This window comes from Mizuhopecten yessoensis, unplaced genomic scaffold (genome assembly GCF_002113885.1).
Source record: "Mizuhopecten yessoensis strain PY_sf001 unplaced genomic scaffold, ASM211388v2 scaffold3311, whole genome shotgun sequence".
Taxonomy (NCBI): domain Eukaryota; kingdom Metazoa; phylum Mollusca; class Bivalvia; order Pectinida; family Pectinidae; genus Mizuhopecten; species Mizuhopecten yessoensis.
Window position 1 is genome coordinate 212,690 of NW_018404981.1, and position 22,328 is coordinate 235,017.

The following is a 22,328-nucleotide window of genomic DNA, read 5'->3' on the forward strand; positions in this document are numbered from 1 at the left end:
AAAAAGACGCTGACTGACAGGGATTTGTTTGAAAATGGCTGCCTTTGTAAGTTATGCGTCTTGAAAAAACATGAAAATAGCCAACACACGACAAGTTTTGATGTTTTATAATATATTTTCTCAATGGATTTATAAGACATACATATATGCATATAGATACATGTTGTATTACTTTGAAACGTGTATGTCTTTTAATTTATCGGTTTCGGGGGGGAATACAAACAGACCCGAGTTTTCAATTTAAAAATACGACCAAATATACATGACATTATAATTAGGGACAAGTTCTGCAAGTTATACACATTTCGACCATCTATTTATATGCCAACGGTCCTTCATAAAAGATTTTCTATGTACCCTGTATCAGATTAACACCGACTCGGAACTTTTTCCAAATACAGCTCAGTCGGAGTGTATATATTACTATATAAATAGGTAAACAATCTTCAAACTATTATTATCATTGTCATGAATCCAGGGTAAAGGCCTAAATTAATCTAATCCAATCCAGTTTTAACAACTGACTGACTTCTAATCTTATGGCATAAATAACTTATTTAAGAAGAAATCTTTCTGTGATAATATATATATATTTAAATTATGTCCAATATGCAAAAAGTGATAGAAGTGTATTATTTGCCTTTTACCTGAATAAATATTATTACTATTTTAGATGATTCACCTGAGAGTCGGGCGAAATTCATCAGGACTTTTCTTTATTTTGCCCCAAAAACTATATCGAACAAAACTAGTTCACCGCAAATTCAGTATCCATAACAATAACCTAACATGACGCTAAAACCCTTAACCTTAACCTAATTAAACCTGACCCTGAATGTTTGGGGCAATATTACTCCAACAATGTTAGAGGTTTTACAGATATTTTTGACAGGCCCCGTGTCGCAGACGGCAAAATCATATCAGATAGAAAAAAGGTCGACCATCTGCCTCTTATGTTATAGGAATAGGGGCAATATATGTATGAGGGGTGATCGTTCAACAAAAGGGATGGGGGCAAGTGGCATCGTGAATTTTTGGAGTGAAATGGTTGGAGGGTCAGGGAGTTATGAAACAAAAGAGGGTGAATTGTTAGACATCCAACGAAACTAAATACACAATTTTTTTCAGCTCTAAAAATCCCCAAAAGAAGTGACAAAAAAATCCTGGAATAAACAAATAAACACTGTATAATGCAAAAATTAACATTTTTCATAACATAATATAACCGATATTTCTCAGTGAGAAATAAGAAATGTGCTGGTTTCTATTTTTTATTTGAGACTTAAGTTGTCATTTCATTTTGTACAGCCTACCTCCCATAGGCTGTACATGTGTTTACCCAGGTAGTATCGAAAGACACTGTGATCAGTGCTGCACTACATCCCTTGGGACTGAATTTCAAGTGTTCTGTACTTGATGCACATATGCTATAATTTCCTGAATGTTTATTTTATACTGTTGCTGATGGGGGCGCCATACTCAAAACAATCACGGCTTTGTATATGTATTGCACACAAAATGTGTATCCATATATGGGTATCATCTTCATATAACATTTAAAAATGGGTTCAGTCCAAGATAATTTATCAAGATGTGTCCTAGACTGAAATCTTTGATATTGCAGAAATTGCTTCTTATTTCTTTTTATATAAAATTGTATGATGTCTTATTCTACATTATCATGATTTGTTTCATCTTTTTTATAGCAGAGTCCAGATGCCATTGGCGGTTCTGTATTGGAAGGGCTTGTGGTACAAGACCATGGTGATGAACAGTTTGAATTTGAACTAAAAATTGACAACTCTGCTGATTTTGATATGGAGTCACAACATGACGAATCAGGAGTGGTTGATGCACAAGACATACCTATGTTGTCCGAGGGAGAAAATAAACTATTAAGTTCTATGGCAGAAATTCAAGCAGACGGTGTGTCTGATACTGGAGGTTTAGATGAATCTCAGGGGAACTACTCCATGAGTGAAAACGTGGCTAATGAGGAGGGTATTGAACTGCAGTTGACCTCTGACCTAGATATCATTAAAATTGACACTGAAGAAATGCCACCTGTGCAAGACTTTTCAAATTTGGACATAATACCTCAAGATAAGGATATCACAAATATGGTGTCCAGACCGGATGTTGTTCCTGACACTGAAGCAGTCACTGCAGTATCTGAAGATGTAATGTGTGAACCTCTTTCAACTGAAGAAATACATGTTCCTAAGTTAAAACTAGATAACCTGGATGCGATACGAGAAAATGAAATGCTTTCAGTTGACAGTATTGAAATTGATGAAAAGCCAGTAAGTCAATCCACATACATAATAAGTAATTATTAATAGTTAACAATGTGCATAGATGTGAACTGTACTCATGGTGTGTGCTACATTGTACATGTATACGTACAAATGTAGCACACTTGTTAATAGCTTAACAAGTGGTATAAGCTACCAAATTTAATGAATAGGGTTTTCCCCTCACAACAAGGATGGTGTCGCAGATAGTAAAGCACTCCATTTGTAATTTTGTGTTTCAGGCTGTCAAGGTCAATGTCTCCTTGGTCTGTTTGTAGAAAATCTTTGCCACTGTTGCAAATTTCTAAAATCAACTAAAGAATACAGGTGAAAAATGAAATTTGTTAATGAAAAATAAAGTTGCTAGAAGTAAGGTAAATAAGTCTGTTGTACATTCAAGGGCATGTAACTGTATAATTATTTGTGATGCCCGAATCTTATGAAAAATATTTTGCTGTCAGTGGTGTTTTTATTTGAACTTTTATATGAAATTAAATATCAATTTAATATTATTATCACATGTTTAATGTTTGTGTCTTAAACAGGTAGACGAGGCAGAATCTATTTCTTTGGTAGATTTAATGAAACAGCAAAGAGATGAAGATGATTCCTCTGGATCAGAATTTGACTTTGATTTACCGCCTTCAGCCAAAGCATCATCATCTGATACAAAAGATAAACCTCCATCACCCAATAAAATGTCCAAAGCTCAGGCCCCCCCTCCTCCTACTGTGGCAACGGCCCTTCCTCCCTCCACGATACTAACTCCACCCTTTACATCCACCACAACTGCCCCAGTAGTCCATGACACTCCATCAGATCCAGGTCAGGGGTCAGAGGTCAAGACCAAGGTGGATGATGGCAATAAGGAGCACTTCACTTCGGGCAGCTACCCGGTCAGTTTTAAACAGGCTTCGCTCACATCAAATATAACAATGATAGCCAAGCCTCCATTGGAGGAACATGTTTCTGTGGAACCTAGAGACGACATCCAGGAGGAGAAAGTTAGTAATTTATCAACTTTATAGTTTATAGAAATATTTTTACAGTGGTAAGGAAGGGCTTTCACTCCCACTGCAGTATATTTTTTCTGAATTTTCTTCTTATTCCATGGGTCATCATATACATCCTTTTTTATTAATTTTCATATGATTTTAGTATTAACATAAAAGGAACTCAAAAATGAGTAAGTCAACAATACAGATATAGGAAGCCACATAGCACATTTGGAAGTCAGCTATAAATTTAGGGAATAGAAAGTACTGTTCTGTATGGTCAATACTTATATTGTGACATATATCGGCTGTTGATGTCTGTCACAGCGTCACAGTGTGACATATATCAGTTTTGCTAAGTTGATAAAATCCAATTTTGCACTTTCAAAGAAAACCTAACAAATTGATTTGTTTTACAGCATAATGAAGCAGATCCTTCACAGCAAATGGGTCACTTCGCTCATTCACATGCTCAGAATGAATGGGACAATGTTCAAACCATTGAAGCAGGTAAATTGTATAAAAAGGAATGATGAATTGTATGACGTCATTGGTTTATATATATTACAAATAAAGCTAAATAGCAATTCAGCAGATTTTAAAGAATTTTAGATACAAATGTATTTCAAATACAATGTAGTACGTATACCTGCATTCACTCTCCAAATCACTGCATTTTAGATCTCTAATACAGTATTTTTAGCCCACCATCATCTGATGGTGGGTAATTCAAATCACCATGCGTCCGTGGTCCGTCGTCCGCCGTCAACTGTCCTTAAACAATTCTTCTTATCAGTATTTCTCAAGAAGTAACAGAGGGATCTTTCTCAAATTTTATATGTAGGTTCCCCTTGGTCCTTAGCTGTGCAGGGCAACTTTTGAGACTGATCGGATAAACAACATGGCCGACAGGCAGCCATCTTGGATTTTGATAGTGAAAGTTTGTTATCGGTATTTCTCAAAAATTACCAGAGAGATCTTCCTCAAATTTTATATGTAGGTTCCCCTTGGTCCTTAGCTGTGCAGTGCAACTTTTGAGACTGATTGGATAAACAACATGGCTGACAGGCAGCCATCTTGGAATTTGATAGTGAAAGATTGTTTTCGCTATTTCTCGAGAAGTACCAGAGGGATCTTTCTCAAATTTTAGATGTAGGTTCCCCTTGTTCCCTTGTTGTGCAGCAGTGCCTGAAATGGACGGTCGCCTGCTCGCCAATGGCAGTTAAAGTCTTGCTCGAGAGACCAAAAGTTGTCAAAATTGAGGTAGTCACTGGTCCAACAAAAATAGTTTGGGCGACTGTCGAAAAATTAATGAATAAAAGAAATTATAGTCCTTTCCACATTAACTGGGGGGGCAGTACATTTTTCAGTTGTCATTACTTCGATTTGAATCGAACTGTCCGTAATTTAGAATTTCTATATCAATACTGCCGAGGTGCAAATTTAGTGTATTTCTTTTTTGGAAGACCTGAATTGAGTGGATCATGTCAGGTTTTAACTAGGGTTGAAGAATTAAAGATGTAATCTTTTATTCTGTTTTACATATTACAAACATTGTCATGTTATATGTTATATTTAAATGTGCTGAAGCATTGTGTTAAATGCTGTGGAAATATTTCTTCCCAAAATTATTTAGGCATGAGGGATATTTCTCAAATTTGATATGTAGGTTCCCCTTGATCCCTAGTTGTGCATTTTGTATTTTGAGACTGATCATAAAAACAAAATGGCTAAAGGAAGAACTAAACAGATCTTTCTCATATTGCAATGATCGATTCTATTTCTTTCACATTAAGTACTGTACTAGTAAATATGTGAAATGACAAACTCACTTTGAAGGTTGGCTTTCTTACACATCAGTATTAAGTTTAGATCAAAAGTTACCTCAAGGTGCATTAACTGTTAACATGACTCGATCAAACAAATTAGAGGAAAGAAGAGAAAAGATCAAACTGACAAAGAACTAATGAAGATAGTACAATGGTGGGTGCCAAGATCCCTCTATGATCTCTTGTTATTAGTACATTTTGTATTTAGTAGAAATCTTTTCATTTTAACATTTTCCACACACTGTTATAATTTAAGCATAGTATTAAAATTTAATGCATGGTTGTTTATCTTTTTGACACTTCCACAAAGATGCTCATAGGTTTTATTTTGATGTATTTATAGGCCTAATATTACTTACAAGATATTTAAATACTGGTAATAAATTGCTGCAAAATTATTGATATTTTTAACTATCTGCGAGAAGGATAAGTCAGCTTATGTCATATTGCAGCATTAGGTATCTGTATGGAGTCAAATTGTTTAGGTAGCATAGCTAGTAGTGAGGTTTCATGATCCCTTGCTATCTGTATGTCTCACGGTCTGTAAAGTTTTTTTCTTTAAACAAATTTTTCTTCTCATTAACCTCTGGACATATTTGTGAAGTAAAAAGTAGCTGACCTCCTTTGGACACCTATAATTGTCTCTTTTAATACGTCAGCAGCTCAATGGTTTTGATTTTATGTAGCACTCTTTATACAGGTTCTAAAACATTTGAAAAGAAAAAAATGAATGGGATCACTAGAAGGTGTTTTGTAACACATCATGCAATATTTGCATCATAAAGCACTCAAACATATTTTACTGAAGATTCTAACACGATTCGTTTGCAACGCATGTTTTGATTGGATACGGACCATGTTCTAATCTGCGATCGAATGATGATCAATCGTGTTAAGCTCATCCCATCGCACTTCAGCCACACCCCGTTTCTAACCAAAACAATATGGCGTCAAGCTCGCCTCTTAGCGAAATCCAGCCGATAAGGATAGTAGGCAACAGAACAGAAACGACCGATGAAATGCATTTGTTGAATGAATTAAAAAGTAAAAAGCAAAAAGTACACATTCCTTGTTCTTACCTCCATTTATTACTGAAACATTCATTCCATCGGTGTGAAGGCATCTATTTAGATCCGAAATCAAATGAAACATTTCACATGTGTCGTATGCATTTGCACAAAACTCTTCACAATTCTATACAAATAATCACCGAAGTTGTCGATAAGCACAGATTGGTATGCATACTGACATGGAAATGTAAGAACTTGGTCAATATTAATCCAAATTTGTTGTATAAACTTTGGTAACAGGACGTTCAAGAACATACAGTATGGGCGGGGCCAAATGACCAACTTTTGAAAGCTTCTTTCCGATTGGTCAGTCCGCTGCAGAATGACACGTCGTCAGTTCAGGTCACAAAGTACTTTACTACGTACTTTTGACAAGGAAATACAAGTTTCTAAACATATTAGCGTAGTATATTTGTTAAGGTGGGTTAGAATGGGGATAGTACGTTGTTTTTCGTGTCTATACTGGCATTTGAACATGAAATTTGGTTTAAACTCTCGACCTATCGGTCTCGAGTTCAATCCCAAATTTCATGTTCTAATCGCCAGTATAGCCACTCAAAACAACGCACTATCCCCTAAACAAAAAGACCTCAAGTCATGATATTTTGCCTTTAGTAACAAAGTTTGTAGAGTACCATTGCTAACATTCAACGTATAATTGGTTAAATGCTCAAGCAACTTCTTCTTAAGAATGGAGAGGTCTACAGTAATGATGTTTGGCCTGTAGCTTTCAGGCATGGAGTGCTACACAGTTTGGGAAAAGGGCTTCAGGTGAATGGCATTGACTGAATTTAGAGGTCACAAGTGTCAAATGTGTTAAAACTTTCCATCAGCTACTTCTCAATAACCAAGAGGCCTGGGTTATGATATTTAGCATGTAGCAGTCTTGGGTGGAAGGCTGTCAAATGTATTCAAGTGGATGACCTTGACCCACATTCAATGCCACAGGGATATATAGTGACCTAAAGTCATGACATTTGGCATGTAGGGGTGGGGTAGGTTAACCCACAGGATGCCGTTGGTGATGGTAATTGACGTCTAGCATGCTAGGGCTACCATGCTAGGGCTACCATGCTAAGGCTACCATGCTAGGGCTACCATTACCATGCTAGGGCTACCAGGCTATGGCTACCATGTTTGGGCTACCATGCTAGGGCTACCATGCTAAGGCTACCATGCTAGGGCTACCATGCTAGGGCTTCCATGTTTGGGCTACCATGCTAGGGCTACCATTACCATGCTAGGGCTACCATGCTAGGGCTACCATGTTTAATTTGGGCTACCATGCTAGGGCTACCATGCTAGGGGCTACCATGCTAGGGCTGCCATGTTTGTTCAAATTCACTTTAATTCATTTTGAAGGTTGCTTTAGTATTGTAAAAGTTCACACCTTCCAATAAAATCAACATAAGATGTAGGGTATTCAGCCTGTTAAGGGTAACTTGCTTAGTTTAAAGTTTGTTTAAATAAATTTTACGTTGACCCACTTTGAATGTAAAAGATGTGAGATTTATTTGCCAACATCATTAAATGATATGCGAGTGAAGGAAGCCCAAAGGGTTTTTGTTTAGATTTCGACGATTCGCAGCACGATTGAAATCGTGGACTAATTGTAGTGATCCTATCAGATCTTATCAGATCTCGAGGTCAGTCGTAGCAATCGTCTTAATCGTAGAAACGATTCAAATTTTTTCTACAATCAACACGATCAATTGTCAATCAGGATTTTTTGAGATGTGTTGCGATCTCCCACGATCTGTTACCCTCTGTCAGGGCCCTTTGCTCAAGACCTGACACAAATGACTCACAAGCAGATACGAGTAAATGGGAGTAGATATGTTTTTACATGGATGCTCACGATCTGTTACAAGTTCTCGTGCCCGTATATATACTGGGCAAGCTTTAATGCGTCTTATTCATCTTTGTAACCTGCCTTTGCTAGTAATTTTTAGAGCCTTTGTTCACTTCCTCTCAATAGAACAATATGTTATTATAACAAAAAATTAAAGAAATAGAAAATAAAAAATTAGATTAAACGAAAGTCATTAACCTATTTGTCTGCATGAATATTTATTTATTTATATTTATTTGACATGTCACATATATAACCCTTTACTCCATAGATGCTCATTTCAAAACATCAATAAAAAAGATCAAGACCCAATCGTGGATGTTATTGAAACAATCCTATCGAAATGTATGTGATCAGATCTGAATGGGAGATCAGACCGTGACAGATCGTGACACCTGAAATTGACAAAATCGTGATCAGATAGCATCCAAGTGCAACAAATCGTATCGGAACATATCGACTCGCATCACATCGTATCCAAACCTGAAATTTCAGAGAGATTCCATGATCAGCTACGAATGGCCAATTGTGGCGTTCTCAACAGATCGCACGACAGTGGGAACCTAGTATTAGTCTATTTTTTCCACTGGCAAAGATTATACCTCGGTGTAGGTATACAGGTGTTGGTGACCAGTGGTCAGATAAGGTAACATCTGGACACTGGTGTTTCCATGGAGAAGTCTAGAGTAAACAATTTCTGATATTTAATAAATTACCAGGTATGAAGTGATATTGTTCCTTGAGGTTTTTCATTTCTTAATATTGTCATCCAAAAAATGATTTTTACAGTATAGAGCCTTTAGTCTTCATTGATTATTTTCAAACGATTTGATGAATACTTTCATTTTCCAGGTTTCACAGATCCAAACCTCACTAAAGGTATGTTTTTTTTCTTTCTTTTGATTTTCATGCACATTTTGATATTTTAAAGTTTAACCCAATAAAAAATGTGATTATGCTTTTAAAAGTGAGAACATGCACACACATATCACTTTGAATTTCATTTGAATATTATTTGTCAAGACCAGAAAAAAATGGTTTGATAAGCATCCATTGGAGTGTTAATATAATATTATATTTATATATAGTGTTCATAGTAAATATTGAAAAATTCCACCAGACCTGACATTAACCGTGCTAGTGCAGCCCCGGATGCTGAGCAACTGGAATTGTATACCCACAATGTTCTCAAACTCCTGCTCAAAATATTCTGATGTGCTTAATTAATCGGAGTGATACAGACGCTTAATGAAAAAGTGATGGAGATGTAATTAGGAAATCATCATTAAAAAATATTAGTACTAAACCTTGTATTTTACTTTGTGACTATATATAGGAGGCACGGTAGTCAAGTGGTAGGACGCCGGGCTCGTGACCGAAGGGTTGTGGGTTTGAGTCACGGCACGACACTGTGTTGTATCTTTGAGCAAGATACTTTACTCCACTTGTTCCAGTCTATTCATCTGTAAATGAGTACGTGGTTGGGTAGTGCTAGAATTGTTGAATGCTAGCCGTGAGTGCCAAAATGGTAGCACCGGCTGTATGCTCCCCAGGAAGTTGAGAAATATGTTGGCTGGTTGCAAAGGCCCTATAACCACGGATAATAATTTGTGAACCACTTTGAGACGACCTACGAACTAGGTTGTGATAAAGCGGTGTATAAGAATCTCGAACTATTATTATTATCTAGCCACTATTTGCATTAAGAAACTGATGTTTTCAATAGTGGCTAAACCGAACCGAAGTCAAAATATCACACTTGAGCTACATGTGTACTGTGGATATACTGTTTCACCCTTACTTGAAAATAGAAGAAAATGATGGTAGACCGTAGATATAACTCAAATTTTAAAGGTCTAAGTAAGACCTTCAGTGTAAGCTTGTACAACAAACCCTATTTTCTGGAGGTTGTGTCGGGTGCCAACAGCAAGATTGCCACAGTCAGTCAAACGACATTTTGAAGTGTTTTCAATTGTGACCTCATAACAAAAACTGCGGCCTTATTTTAGTGAAAACATATAATAGTACAGGTCACTGAGCGCACCCATGTGGGGTACATGTATTCCATATTGGACATGCTTATCTTCCATACAAAGAGAGGCAGAAGAAAATTGTCGTAAACCCTTAAATGTTATAAACTTACAGGACCAGGAGGAGTTAAGATGACCCCCCTCATGTCTTACACGGAACTAGAGGAGACACTTCGACCCATGGACTACTCTAGTGCAATGGTAAGTAGTCACTAGCAGGGTAGTTTGTCAAAGAACTGACTTAGCTTTGTTAATTTAAGCCATATTTTAAATCCATGTCTTTAAAATGTATGCAGAAATTATTATTTTTTATCGATCATTTCAAAATTTGATCATTTTCAATGGCAAGACATGTAATTTTTGTTTTCAGTATTAACTATCACCAATCCAATACATGTTGTAATTGGTGTAAAATAAAACAGGTCTATGTAAATTGTCTGTGTGTAAAATATATAGTGTGTAATCTTAAATTCTGTATAAAGAAGACCTTAGTATAAGTCCCACTTGACAAAGATCTATTTAAAACCTAAGAAAGACCTGTTGCTAAATCACTGTCCATATGACGAGATGAGTATCTCTGGTCCTTGGACATTTCTTTCCTTTTCTACTCCCAGCTGTTCCTGGCCTCATTATTAACATGAGCCAATTTACTGTAAGAACAATTCTATGGGTCAAATATTTCTTTATTTTCATTTTGTCGTATTTTTCAGCAAAACATCCGCCAAACTGTCAACAGACGTGGGTTTTCAGCTCTGAAACACATTTTATTTGGACCGCCAAAACTAAATAGAAATCTTCTTAAGGAAAAGGAATTCGTCTTCTGTGTAGCTGCAAGTAAGTATGAAGTTTTCCACTTAAAGGGTAATGTTAGTTAACTGTAAGTATGATATTCCTGTTAATGTAATACGTACCTTTTAATATAATGTTACTTTAATAGAACATTTATAATGTTATAAATTAACTTTAAATTTGATATTTCTGTTACCTAGGGGTAATGTTATGTTTGTTGATATTTCTTTTTTAAGTCACATATATAGGATCTTACATGAGTTTCCATTTCATATGAGATTTATGACACAAGTTAAGTATTAGAATTTTTCAATTTAGCGAGCCTCTGCCGAGCTAAATTGAAAAATTCGTGACGAATTTCATATGAAATGAAAACAAGTTTAAGATTCTTTTTATCACATAATCAAGATTTGGGGCATTTATTCGTGTAAAACGACAATTTCAATGTAACCTTGAAATGTTAAAAGCCGCCATTTTGACTTCAGTGCGTAAGTCTATGACGTCATGTACTTGTCCTAGGCGTGATGTCATAATTGAAACAATTGAAACTTACAACTAATCACAGGGCTTATAGGTCATATTACATAGGTTAATATGCAAAAAAATATGACATGGGTATATTCACTGGATAACACAGAACATTATGTGATAATTTCTAATATCATATTCCTTTTAATAGAACCTTTACATTAAGCGATATTTTCCAATAAATTAATTAGCAGTATTTTCTTCCAGTGAGAGTTCAAGTTTCAAATGTTTACTGCAGTCATTATAACCTAATACGATTTCAGCATCTACTGTGATGATTAAAGACTCTGTTTCCTTTTGTTGACCATCATACTTTCTTACATTTGATAGAACACATCCTGCTGAGTGCCACATGTGGTACAGGAAACATTTATACAAAGGTGGAGGTTATTGTTTCCTCAAAATCTAGGGGTCAAGGGTTAAAGGACAGTGCCACCTTTGATGATTTGTCAAGGTTATTCTTGAAGTAAAAGGTCAAAGGGCAGTGTCACATTTTGTTGTTTTAGAAGTGTAGGGTAAAGCATTGCTACATTTGTTTGTTAATTGTGGTTGTAGGAGTCAAATGTCAAAGAGCAGTTGTTGCATTATGTTTAATTCTTATTGTTGTTCTTAATTGTTATATTATTTTATTTTTCATCATTTTGCTGTCTAAACATTTTACAATTACTAAATATTCTTGTATAGTGCGCATTGTTTTTAGTGGAAAATGATAATATCAAGAAAGGGGTGTGTACTATACACAAGAACAGTCCAAAACCAGTCCTGAGTCCGATTATCATAAATTAATTGTTTGGGGACTTTCAGAAATATGTTGAAATATGCTCGCAGCAATAAACTGCTCAAGTTTTGTGTAATAGCTCCCGATTGCATTGTCTTTTCTACTGTTACAAAAAATTGTAAGTTAAAGATAAACTTGTACAGTAGTCCTAACTTTCTGGTCTTTTCGATGTTACGTTGTGAATTGATTAATGCAATGATTGGGAAAATATCCTCACAAATTGCATCGTTATTGGTACTTTGGGACCAAGAATGCTGTTCTTGGGTAAAATTATGCTGAAACATTCAATCTTGGCAATTTGAATGGGCCAAAACGACATGGGGAAAGTCCCGAAGGTCGCCGGTTTTGTGTACTACAAAGAGTCAAGGTCGCATGATGCAATTCACCGGTAGGAACTCACAGGACACATAAATGCGAATTGAACCGATAATGATGCAAGTTAGATTTTGAAAAATAGAGATCAGTTGAATACATATCAGTATTTTCTTTCTAAAAAACTAAAAAGGTGTCGGAAAATTATCATGTGTCTTTATCATGATATAAGGTTTTCTTCTGACGGTTGACATAAAACGGAATGTACTGATTATTTTGTTCACTCATGGTCATGAATACATTGTAGCCCCACTGAATAACAATACCATCGTCCACACTCGGGCCCTTCAAACGATCTATAGATGTCTTACCGGCTCACGCTTCGATTGTGGCAGGTTTGGGCCACACTGGGAAGAAATAGGATTTCAAGGTAAGTAATTTCAGTTTTTAGTATCATCCTAGGTACAAGTTCTTATTCAAAGTCACTTCAGTATTTGTATCACTGACAGAACATTGAGAGTCTTTCCCATAGGAAGATTCCCGTTAGACTGTAGTTATATGTTTTAAGCTTGATTGGAAAAAATAAGATGGCTGCCGGTAGCTATTTGGTATTTGGACACTTCAAACTTGTTATCACACTTTCTGAAGAAATACATGTACATTACAGATCTTTCTCAAATTTTATATGTAGGTTCCCCTTGGTCCTTTCTTATGCATGTTTCATTTCCAGATTGATTGAGGGGGGGGGGGGGGGGGGGGGGAGAAGAGTGCCACCAGGTAGCCATCATGGTATCAGCAGATCAAGACTTATAAGAAAACAAGATGGCCACCAGGCATGTCATCTGGTATTTTGATAATTAAAGTTTATTATCCTACTACTAAGGAAGTACTTGGTTACGTGTAATGTGCAGTTGGGTTACTGAACCTCCTCTATATCTGTGACTGTATTTATGTTTTAGGTAACGACCCATCAACTGACCTTCGTGGAACAGGCGTGCTTGGATTACTGAACCTTGTGCATTTACTAAGGAACCCGAAACGACAGTCTTTTGCTCGAGACATCTATAAACTTGCTCTTCATCCTACTCAAGTAAGAGGAATACGTTGTTTAATTTACTTGTAGATATGATCTGATACTTTTAGTATTACTATTACTGTAGATTGTAGAAGATTTCCACACAGTGAGTTATTTGTCCTCCAGTGTAAAAACTACTTATTAACAAAACGTTGGTTTTGGTTCCTTCACAGTGGAAGTTGCATGTACAGTCTATTGTGTTGTGTCTTTATTATCACCATTATGTCAGAAGAATTGTTTCCACTTTGACCCAAGATGACAGTATGACCAACATATTCTGGTTGACAGTTGATGCTATATTTGTATTTCCTTGAAACCTGTTAGATAAAATGCATAAATAATCTCAAAAAATGTAATATTCTGTGCCATGACATTCATTGACCAACTTTGCATCTAGTCCCCTTGACTGGAGGAAAGTAAAATGACATCTGAATTGTAACGTCAAAATCAGATCGGATCATTGCTGGCTTTATGCATGATCAGCACACATGATTGATGACATGATCAGCACACAGGATTGTTGACATGGTCAGCACACAGGATTGTAGACATGATCAGCACACAGGATTGTTGACATCGTCAGCACACAGGATTGTTGACATGATCAGCACACATGATTGGTGACATGATCAGCACACAGGATTGGTGACATGATCAGCACACAGGATTGATGACATGATCATCACACAGGATTGGTGACATGATCAGCACACAAGATTGATGACATGATCAGCACACAGGATTGTTGACATGGTCAGCACACAGGATTGTTGACATGATCAGCACACAGGATTGTTGACATGATCAGCACACAGGATTGATGACATGATCATCACACAGGATTGGTGACATGATCAGCACACAAGATTGATGACATGATCAGCACATAGGATTGGTGACATGATCAGCACACAGGATTGGTGACATGATCAGCACACATGATTGGTGACATGATCAGCACACAGGATTGGTGACATGATCAGTGGGTTTACTGTAGCACAACCGGACTGGGTCGATTGTTGGTGACCAGGAAGCTCAATTGATAGAGCTATCATCTTGAGTTTGGAGGGTCCCGGGTTCAAACCCTGGTCTGGCCGTTTTATTTTTCAGCTCCTGTTACCTTTGGTGCCAAACGTGGGGCCTGTGACCAACACTTGTTTCACGTAGTGGTTGAATGCTTGACAAGGTGATACTCGAACCTGGGTTGTAAATAGGGTTGTCTTTGGGGGCAAAGACTTAGAAAAAAAGAGGGAGAAATTTAGAGGAACTGGACTGGGTCATTAGATGCCAACCAAGTAGCTCAATTGGTAGAGCATCCATCTAAAGTTTCCATCTAGAGTTTGGAGGGTCCTGGGTTTTGTTCTTTAATCCTTGTGTTATTGTTTGTTTGTTAAAGATGTGTTGACTTATTATGTTGTTTAATCATTAAAACATGATTTATTGTGAATTTTCTCCTTCAATTAATCATGGTTATATGATAATGCATACCAATCAGGGAAAAAAATCGTTTTCATTTCATATGAGGTTAAGGAAACACCCTATTATTTTTTTTATTTTATTTCAGATGTTGTATTATCCATGTAATAATATTGACTACTCTTTGTTTAAAAAACTAGGTACATAATTTTGTCTGTGGTTTTTTTTTTTTTTAGAATTTCCCGTTCTGTGTGATGGGGATCAACATGTCGAGGATAGTTCTACAGGCACTCCGGGAAGACTGTCTCAACAAGTATGTATGCCCTACGTGTATATATTTAGGCTCTAGAATAAAGTTTTCTAACAGTTAGTTTTTGCCATAATAAATGTGAAATTTTTGAATTCAATGTACATATCAAAACTGGCCTATAATCAAGGCCTTCTTATTTTCAAAGCCATTAATACTTAAAGACATGCACAGCTTATTTTATAGGCTGGCTTACTTTGGAAGTCGTTTAAACCGTCCAAGCCACATTTGCATATTGCTAAAAACATTCAAAATCATTCACTGTAAAAATTTATGTAACTTTTACAAATAACATTTTTTTCCAAAAAGATAATTGATTTGCAATATCTGCCATCTTGGATAGACCACAGGGGCACGTTACAAATGTCTGAAATACACACATATGCTATACTGATATGGGTCACAACACACATAAACATTTATGTGTGTTGTGACCCATATCAGTATAGCATATGTGTGTATTTCAGACATTTGTAACGTGCCCCTGTGGATAGACAGGAATTTCAAGGCTGGCCTAATACATGTGCCTGTGAGCTTATCATCTGTCCATCAACTTTTTATATGCCTGTCAAAAATTTGACGTGACATGTTATGGTATTGAGAGCGTCCGTCCCTCCAAACTTTGTTTCGTCTTGATGAAAGTTGGTATGCATGTACACTAAACAAAGACTAAGGCTAAGTTCGAACTTGAGCAAATTCTGTGCATAATCAAATAGCAAACTGTGCTCTGATTGGTCAATTTCCAAACTTGAGTTTCTGCAAGAACACTTGCTTAAATATTGTCAGATTTTGATGAAACTTGGTATGCATGTACATTATACAAACAATTAGGCTCAGTTTGAATGTGATCGAAATTTGTGCATAATTAATTAGCATATGGTGCTCTGATTGAATGACGGCGGTTTCTGCACAAAACTTTGACAAATACAATATGACCATATTCTGATGAAACTTAGTCAGTACAGTATTCATATCATACAATGACAAAGGCTAAACTTAAAGGTAAGCAAAACCTGAACATAATTTATAAGCATACTGATATCTGATTTGTCGACGATTTACACACACTAACTTATTCAAATATTACAGAATTCTGATGAGACTTGGTCAATATTTACACTTTGTCTAATAGTGAAATGTGCCAGTAATTAATGAACATGGAAACATTTTTGGGTCAAAATGATGAAAAATGAATTGAATATTGGCAAAAGGGGGCAATTTCTATTTCTATTTTCATGGTCTGAAATATATACAAAGGGAGATAATTCCTGTGAAAATCATTTTTTTTAAAGTCATAAAGAATATAGGAAATATATATTCCTTCAGCTTAAATTGGTACAGCTGTACAGTATGTTTTCTTCTTTCGCCACATTCCAGAAACAGCTCTCAACTCTAATGAGTATTACAGAACAAATGTTGTTTCTCCTTTTTAGATTTCCATATTTCCATACATTTAGATATAATAATGCATCAAAAGGATTTTAAGTATGTCACAATGACATGGGATGGGGTGTATATTGTTACGCTCTGCAGTAATATTGTTCTTTGAACGGCTTTTTAGGACTGGATCATCAAGGGTCATGATATGCACCTAGTAGCTACCTGGGATAAAGTGCTATAAAGTTTCCACAAATGTTAAATTGAGTTGATTTTAACAATTCTAACAATTCTAATGAATTTCTTCATTTATATTTGTTACCTTAATGTATCATACGGCTATTAAAATAGTTGGTGAAGCTTTGAGAACTGAAAAAAACACATTATTTGATTAAAAATGATTTGGTTTTTTTCCAGGGAATGCAATAAAAGGCAAGAGGTGTTAGGAGTGGTCAATGACCTCTACACTGCTCTATATCTGGAGCTGTACCAGACATGGAAATCTCAGGGAAAGACAATCACCGATTCTGGATATGTTATCAAAAGTGGGTTGATAACAAACTCATTACTGTAGAATCATTTAATTTCGTGGGGATAAAATTTCGTGGTTTTCATATACTAGCCTGTTTCATGGACATTATATTGCACTGATTTCTGATTTTCCCCTATCTATATCATACCAAATTTATGTTTTTGTGGGGATTTCGTGGATTTTTGTTATCCTCGAAATAAACGAAATATAATGTCCCACGAAAATTCATGATTTGACAGTATTCCCCTTTTAGAGTTTTCTTCTCGATAGAGCCTTGCTAAAATAAACAATTCTAGGTTCTTTTCATCAATCTCACATGAAATTTAAACTCAGATATGATCCTGTAGCTATTGTGAATAAATAAAATTTATTGAAGAATAAATTGAAATTATTGAATAATGATTTCAGTTTGAAATTGTTCATCATAATTCATAAACATGAATAACCAATATGTTGGTTAAATGATTTCTATTAGAGTATATGCTTTGATTCAGTACTATAAGAGTATATGCTTTGATTCAATAATATTATTTTTTTCATTTTATCAGCACTGGAGTCGAAAGCTAAGAAAAACCCACAGCGTTTGATAAAGGATATGGAAGAATACATCAATCGCAAGAAAAGCTCCATGAATCTAGACAATATGGATGTCGGCGGGGAAAACTTCCTGAGCGTATGTGACACGGAGGCGGGGCAATACTGAATGGAAACGGTTCTAAAAAAACAATTTTACATTCCAGGAAAAACCTAGGGATCCTCCCTTGCTAGGAAATATATGTTGATCTGTGTGTAAGCAAGCAGAGCATAATACTAAAAAAAAAGAATTATATTAAATAAAGAAATCGATTGCGAGGGAGGCTTCATCACCTTGTACAGGGATTTCATTGTGTTCATTAGTAAGATAAAAGTTTGAAAAATCTTGAGGAGCAGAATATGAGAATTAGATCAATGATCTTCAATTTGGAGATAGACTCGTGTCATTACTAGCTTTAACAGAATGGTTGGTTAACTCATTCTATTATGTTTTGGTATACCCGGCCAGTAGTATGCTGGCTTCCTTGACTATGGGATGCTATACATAATAACGACCACTATACCATCACCTTTTTTTGCCTGGTTGTAAAAGGTTGTGTGGCACGAAGAGTTATGCCCCTTGCAGAGGTAGGGGGCGGGGGTGGAGCTGTGCATTCTACTTTCATTTAAAACTTCACTTTTGCTGCTTTCATCATGTTAGGAAGGAGAAAAATTAACATTTATAAAAAAGCTCAGATCAGAACTTTATAACAGGTGCAGTGGTATCCTTTACCTTAAGTCATTAACCCCTGAAATTTAATAATGAACTATTCCAACCTTTGAATTGGAAGAGTTCAAAAGTGTCTTCAAGGGTGAATGAGTTAAATGAAAAAGTAGATTGATGTCTGCATGACAAAAATTAACTATATACAATACAAAAACTGCGGGCCTTCACTGGTCTGAACTACTCGGTAAAAAGGGCCTTCACTGGTCTGAACTACTCGGGAGTGAAGCGGACGTAAAACCTATCAATCAATCAATCAATCAATCAATCAACTGTTCATTTGACTGATGAGGGTGACAGTGTACATATCATACCAGTCATCAAAACTTCACACACAATCACATCACTGGCTGTGCTTTATGATGTTGTATACAACATTTATGTATATATAATTGTGTTGATTTTGTTATCAGGCAATTCTTAAAGTAACAAATAAAGTGTCATCAGTAAGTTAGCACCGTTCTTTAATAAAAAGGTTTCTTACACAGAAAAAATACAAAGTGGTAATTGATGAAGTAGGGGTGCCTATTTTGGTAATACATATGTATCTGTAAATAGATGTTAGGAGATAATAAATGGTCATGGTCACTCTACGTCCAAGCTACTGTTGCTATTTATTTTGTTATGTTCTCAGAGTCACTTTGTGGTAGACATTTATTAAGAGGAGAGTAAACTTGATATTAAAAACCTCTCTGTAAAGTATTTTTATTGAGAATTCAAGTATAATACACTACAATAGTTGTCACTCTTGAAATGTCATTCACTAGATAGTATGTTTGTAGCTTACTTGACACATACAGCGTAAGTTGACTTGAAATTGAATGCAATGATTAGATAACGTTTAACTTCTATAGAATCCCAAATATGTGTAACTAATGTGGGGCTTTTATTTAATTGTTTTAACTCATTCACCCCTGAAATTTCATAATGAACTATTCCAACCATTGAACTGGATGAGTTCAAATGTGTCTTCAGGGGTGAATGAGTTAATGTTACTGTAATTTTGTAATTTATTTTGTAGCCATTTCCTTCCCAATTGTATTATGTGGGATATTAACTTTTTACTGTTTTGTAAATTTTGGTATTATTGTTTGTACTGATCAATGAAAGTGTCTGGTATATGTTGGATGTTCAGGGTTTTAACAAAGTTCTTCTGTGTTTGTTTCATCAAAAGCTGGTTTTGCTGTTAGAACAAATACCCAACGTGTGCGATTTGTTTTGTATTGATGTTTATTGTTTTTAGAAAATGAATTTACAACAGTTCTGTTTCATTCAAGAAAGTTGATCTGTGAATTTAAGAAATTTTGAACTTTATAAATAAGTATTGTACAAAACTTGCATTTCCAATAATTTATGAGATGTTTTTTGTAAGTGTTGTCTCCCCAGTTCCTTGGTTGCTGGAGTCTGACTTACAGGGAACAGGCTGATGTTCATCACCTCCTCTTTTATATATATATACATGTATATCCATGTAATATAATGGAAAAATGATACCTATGACTTTGGTAGGGTTTAGGAGCTTAATCTGAGCATGGACTTAACCCATAGTTAAACCATGGATTTTGATCTAATCTAATTCCGTGGTGAAACTTAAATTTATTTTTACAGTGAAAAGTAACAGTTTAAATTGTAGTAAAATACTGGGTTATTTGTCTAAATCTGACCTTAATCAGAGTTTTTGTTATGTATGATTGTCAACATGTTTCAGCAAGTTTAAGTTACAAAGTATTTGTTTACTAATATTAGGTAGAAAACATGTGAAAAATGTCACCATTTTTGCCTTTCATCCTTTCAAGGTTGCTTGTAATGTTGTTGTGTTGTGCCTTGTGACGTTAAATTGAATGTACATACACAGTATCTATATATTATTACACTTTATACTTAAGCTGGATTGTATAATACAAGTATATTTATATCAATATAAAACCTTTGCTGTTAATATTGTCAGTGTTATGAGTACGCTGTTGCTATATTCCATCCATCTTGAATCAGTGGTTGTGTGTGTGTGTGTGTGTGTAGGTTTTTACTGTATATATTCCGTCCAGGAGATTCAGGTGATGAGGGTTAATGATTTAAGGATGTATGCTTATTTACAGGGACACAGGTCTTTAAAAAAAGTTTGACTTTAAGAAAAATGTTCAATATATTGTATGAATAGTAAATTTGAACTAAGGTAATGAATTGATGACATTCTGAAATTAACACAGAATAATAAAACTTAATTAACACTGGGTAACTTTATACAGGAGATGACTAACAGAACTCGCTTGTACCATGTATAAGGTAGCATTGTCCTTAACTCTTTTTATTTATGGTATATAAGAACAAATTGTTGAGTTGTTTTGTATATATTTTTTATAGATGTTTTAAATTATACAGAAACAGATATTGTTTAAAACTACATATTATTATTTGATATACAGGTGCATGAGCAAAGAAATTGAGAGTTTGTTCGCCTGAAGTTTGTATTTATACAGCCAATCCCCACCTAGGAAGGACAGACACCTCTTCAAATAGTATCAGTTGCTTTCATTTTTAACCGGAACTTCCTATTAGTGTAAAGAGGTTTTGTCACTTATGAACATGTAAAAAATATTCAGGTTTTCTAATAACCTTGAAATGTTGATATTTTCAAATCTATGATAGGTTAACTGAAGACTTTTTTGATATGCCTAAAGATTGTGTTCACATTTAATTTACATGTAGTTCTATAAAAAAAAATCCGACTAAGCCATTTCAAACAGTACAGTGTGTGTACTTGCAAGGAAGGGAGGTAACTTTTACAGATAAAACAGTAACCCTTACTGTTTGTGAAATTGTGCTTCCATAAAACATCTAAACACTGTAGAAGATCATAAAACAAGCTTATCAAGTTTGGAACTTGTTTGATATTTGAGAATTATCTTTAATGCTTTATACTTTTCATAAGTGTCAACCTCTGAAACCTCAAATGAGGGAGTGAGAAAGTGCATGAAACACGACTGAAACTGCTTTGCTTAATTTATCTTTCCCTTTTAATGCATCAAAATAACTCCAAAAAGTATTCATTCGATTCAGACACACCTGTTATGATCATTACATACACCTTGCAGTAACTAGGACCATTTGACCACAGGATGTAGATTTTGACTTTGTTTGTGTGTTTGGACTTCAATGAGGGAGTTTCGAGGGTGATTGGTAAATGTTGGTCAAATAGAAGGAGGTTTGACAGCGATGGCTTTCCAGGAGTAAAATGTTGCCAAAATTCAGCTGGAGACCAGTTTCATTTCTCCATATAATTATTGTTGATGTCATCAATCTGCTACATTGTACTACGGTTTTGTTTCAAGTTTATTGTTTTTCCTCAGATACATTACAATGTAATGAGGTATCAGAGTATAATAATACATATGTGATGACAAAATGGATGGCAAGTTCACAAAACAGTAATCATGATACATATTACAACAGTTTGTTAATTTTTTCCAACAAAAGACAAACTCCATTTAATACTGTCGTGTTACAAAATGACAACAGACCACTCATTTTAATTTGAGAGGGATTTTTTCTATAATACAAAGGAATATATTTTTCTCTAAATTTGAATAAATAATGAAATTCCTCGCCTAGATCATTTTCACATAAAGTGCATTTTTCGGTCTTGTTTTTGTACATTGTACTACGGTTTTGTACCGTTTCCTTTAACTGTCAATTTTATGACTTCTGCTTCTTAAGCTGTCTATACCTTCACAAAAGCTATTTGTGCAAAAACAGATTAACATTTATTGATCTTGCCAATTTAAAGTCATAATAGGCAAATATTTTACACAAAGGACATGTACAAAAATGTGAAAATAATGTTTGTATT

The 22,328-nt window shown here is 35.2% G+C and overlaps 1 protein-coding gene across 3 annotated transcripts; it reads left to right on the forward strand.

Annotated features, from left to right (window-relative positions):
- Positions 1–3: 3 nt before the first annotated feature.
- LOC110447326 lies at positions 4–19,436 on the forward strand. Of its 3 annotated transcripts, none has more exons than XM_021492935.1 (12): positions 4–46; positions 1,707–2,303; positions 2,840–3,298; positions 3,709–3,799; positions 8,893–8,919; positions 10,186–10,271; positions 10,781–10,904; positions 12,785–12,907; positions 13,437–13,567; positions 15,205–15,281; positions 17,070–17,197; positions 17,733–19,436. In XM_021492935.1, exons 1-12 carry the CDS (start codon positions 35–37, stop codon positions 17,885–17,887), a joined length of 2,010 nt encoding a protein of 669 aa, XP_021348610.1. In that variant the 5' UTR covers positions 4–34; the 3' UTR covers positions 17,888–19,436. The 3 variants fall into 3 exon arrangements, with proteins under 3 accessions (XP_021348610.1, XP_021348612.1, XP_021348611.1); XM_021492937.1 differs by having other exon boundaries at positions 2,840–3,190; XM_021492936.1 differs by having other exon boundaries at positions 26–46; positions 1,710–2,303.
- Positions 19,437–22,328: the final 2,892 nt, after the last annotated feature.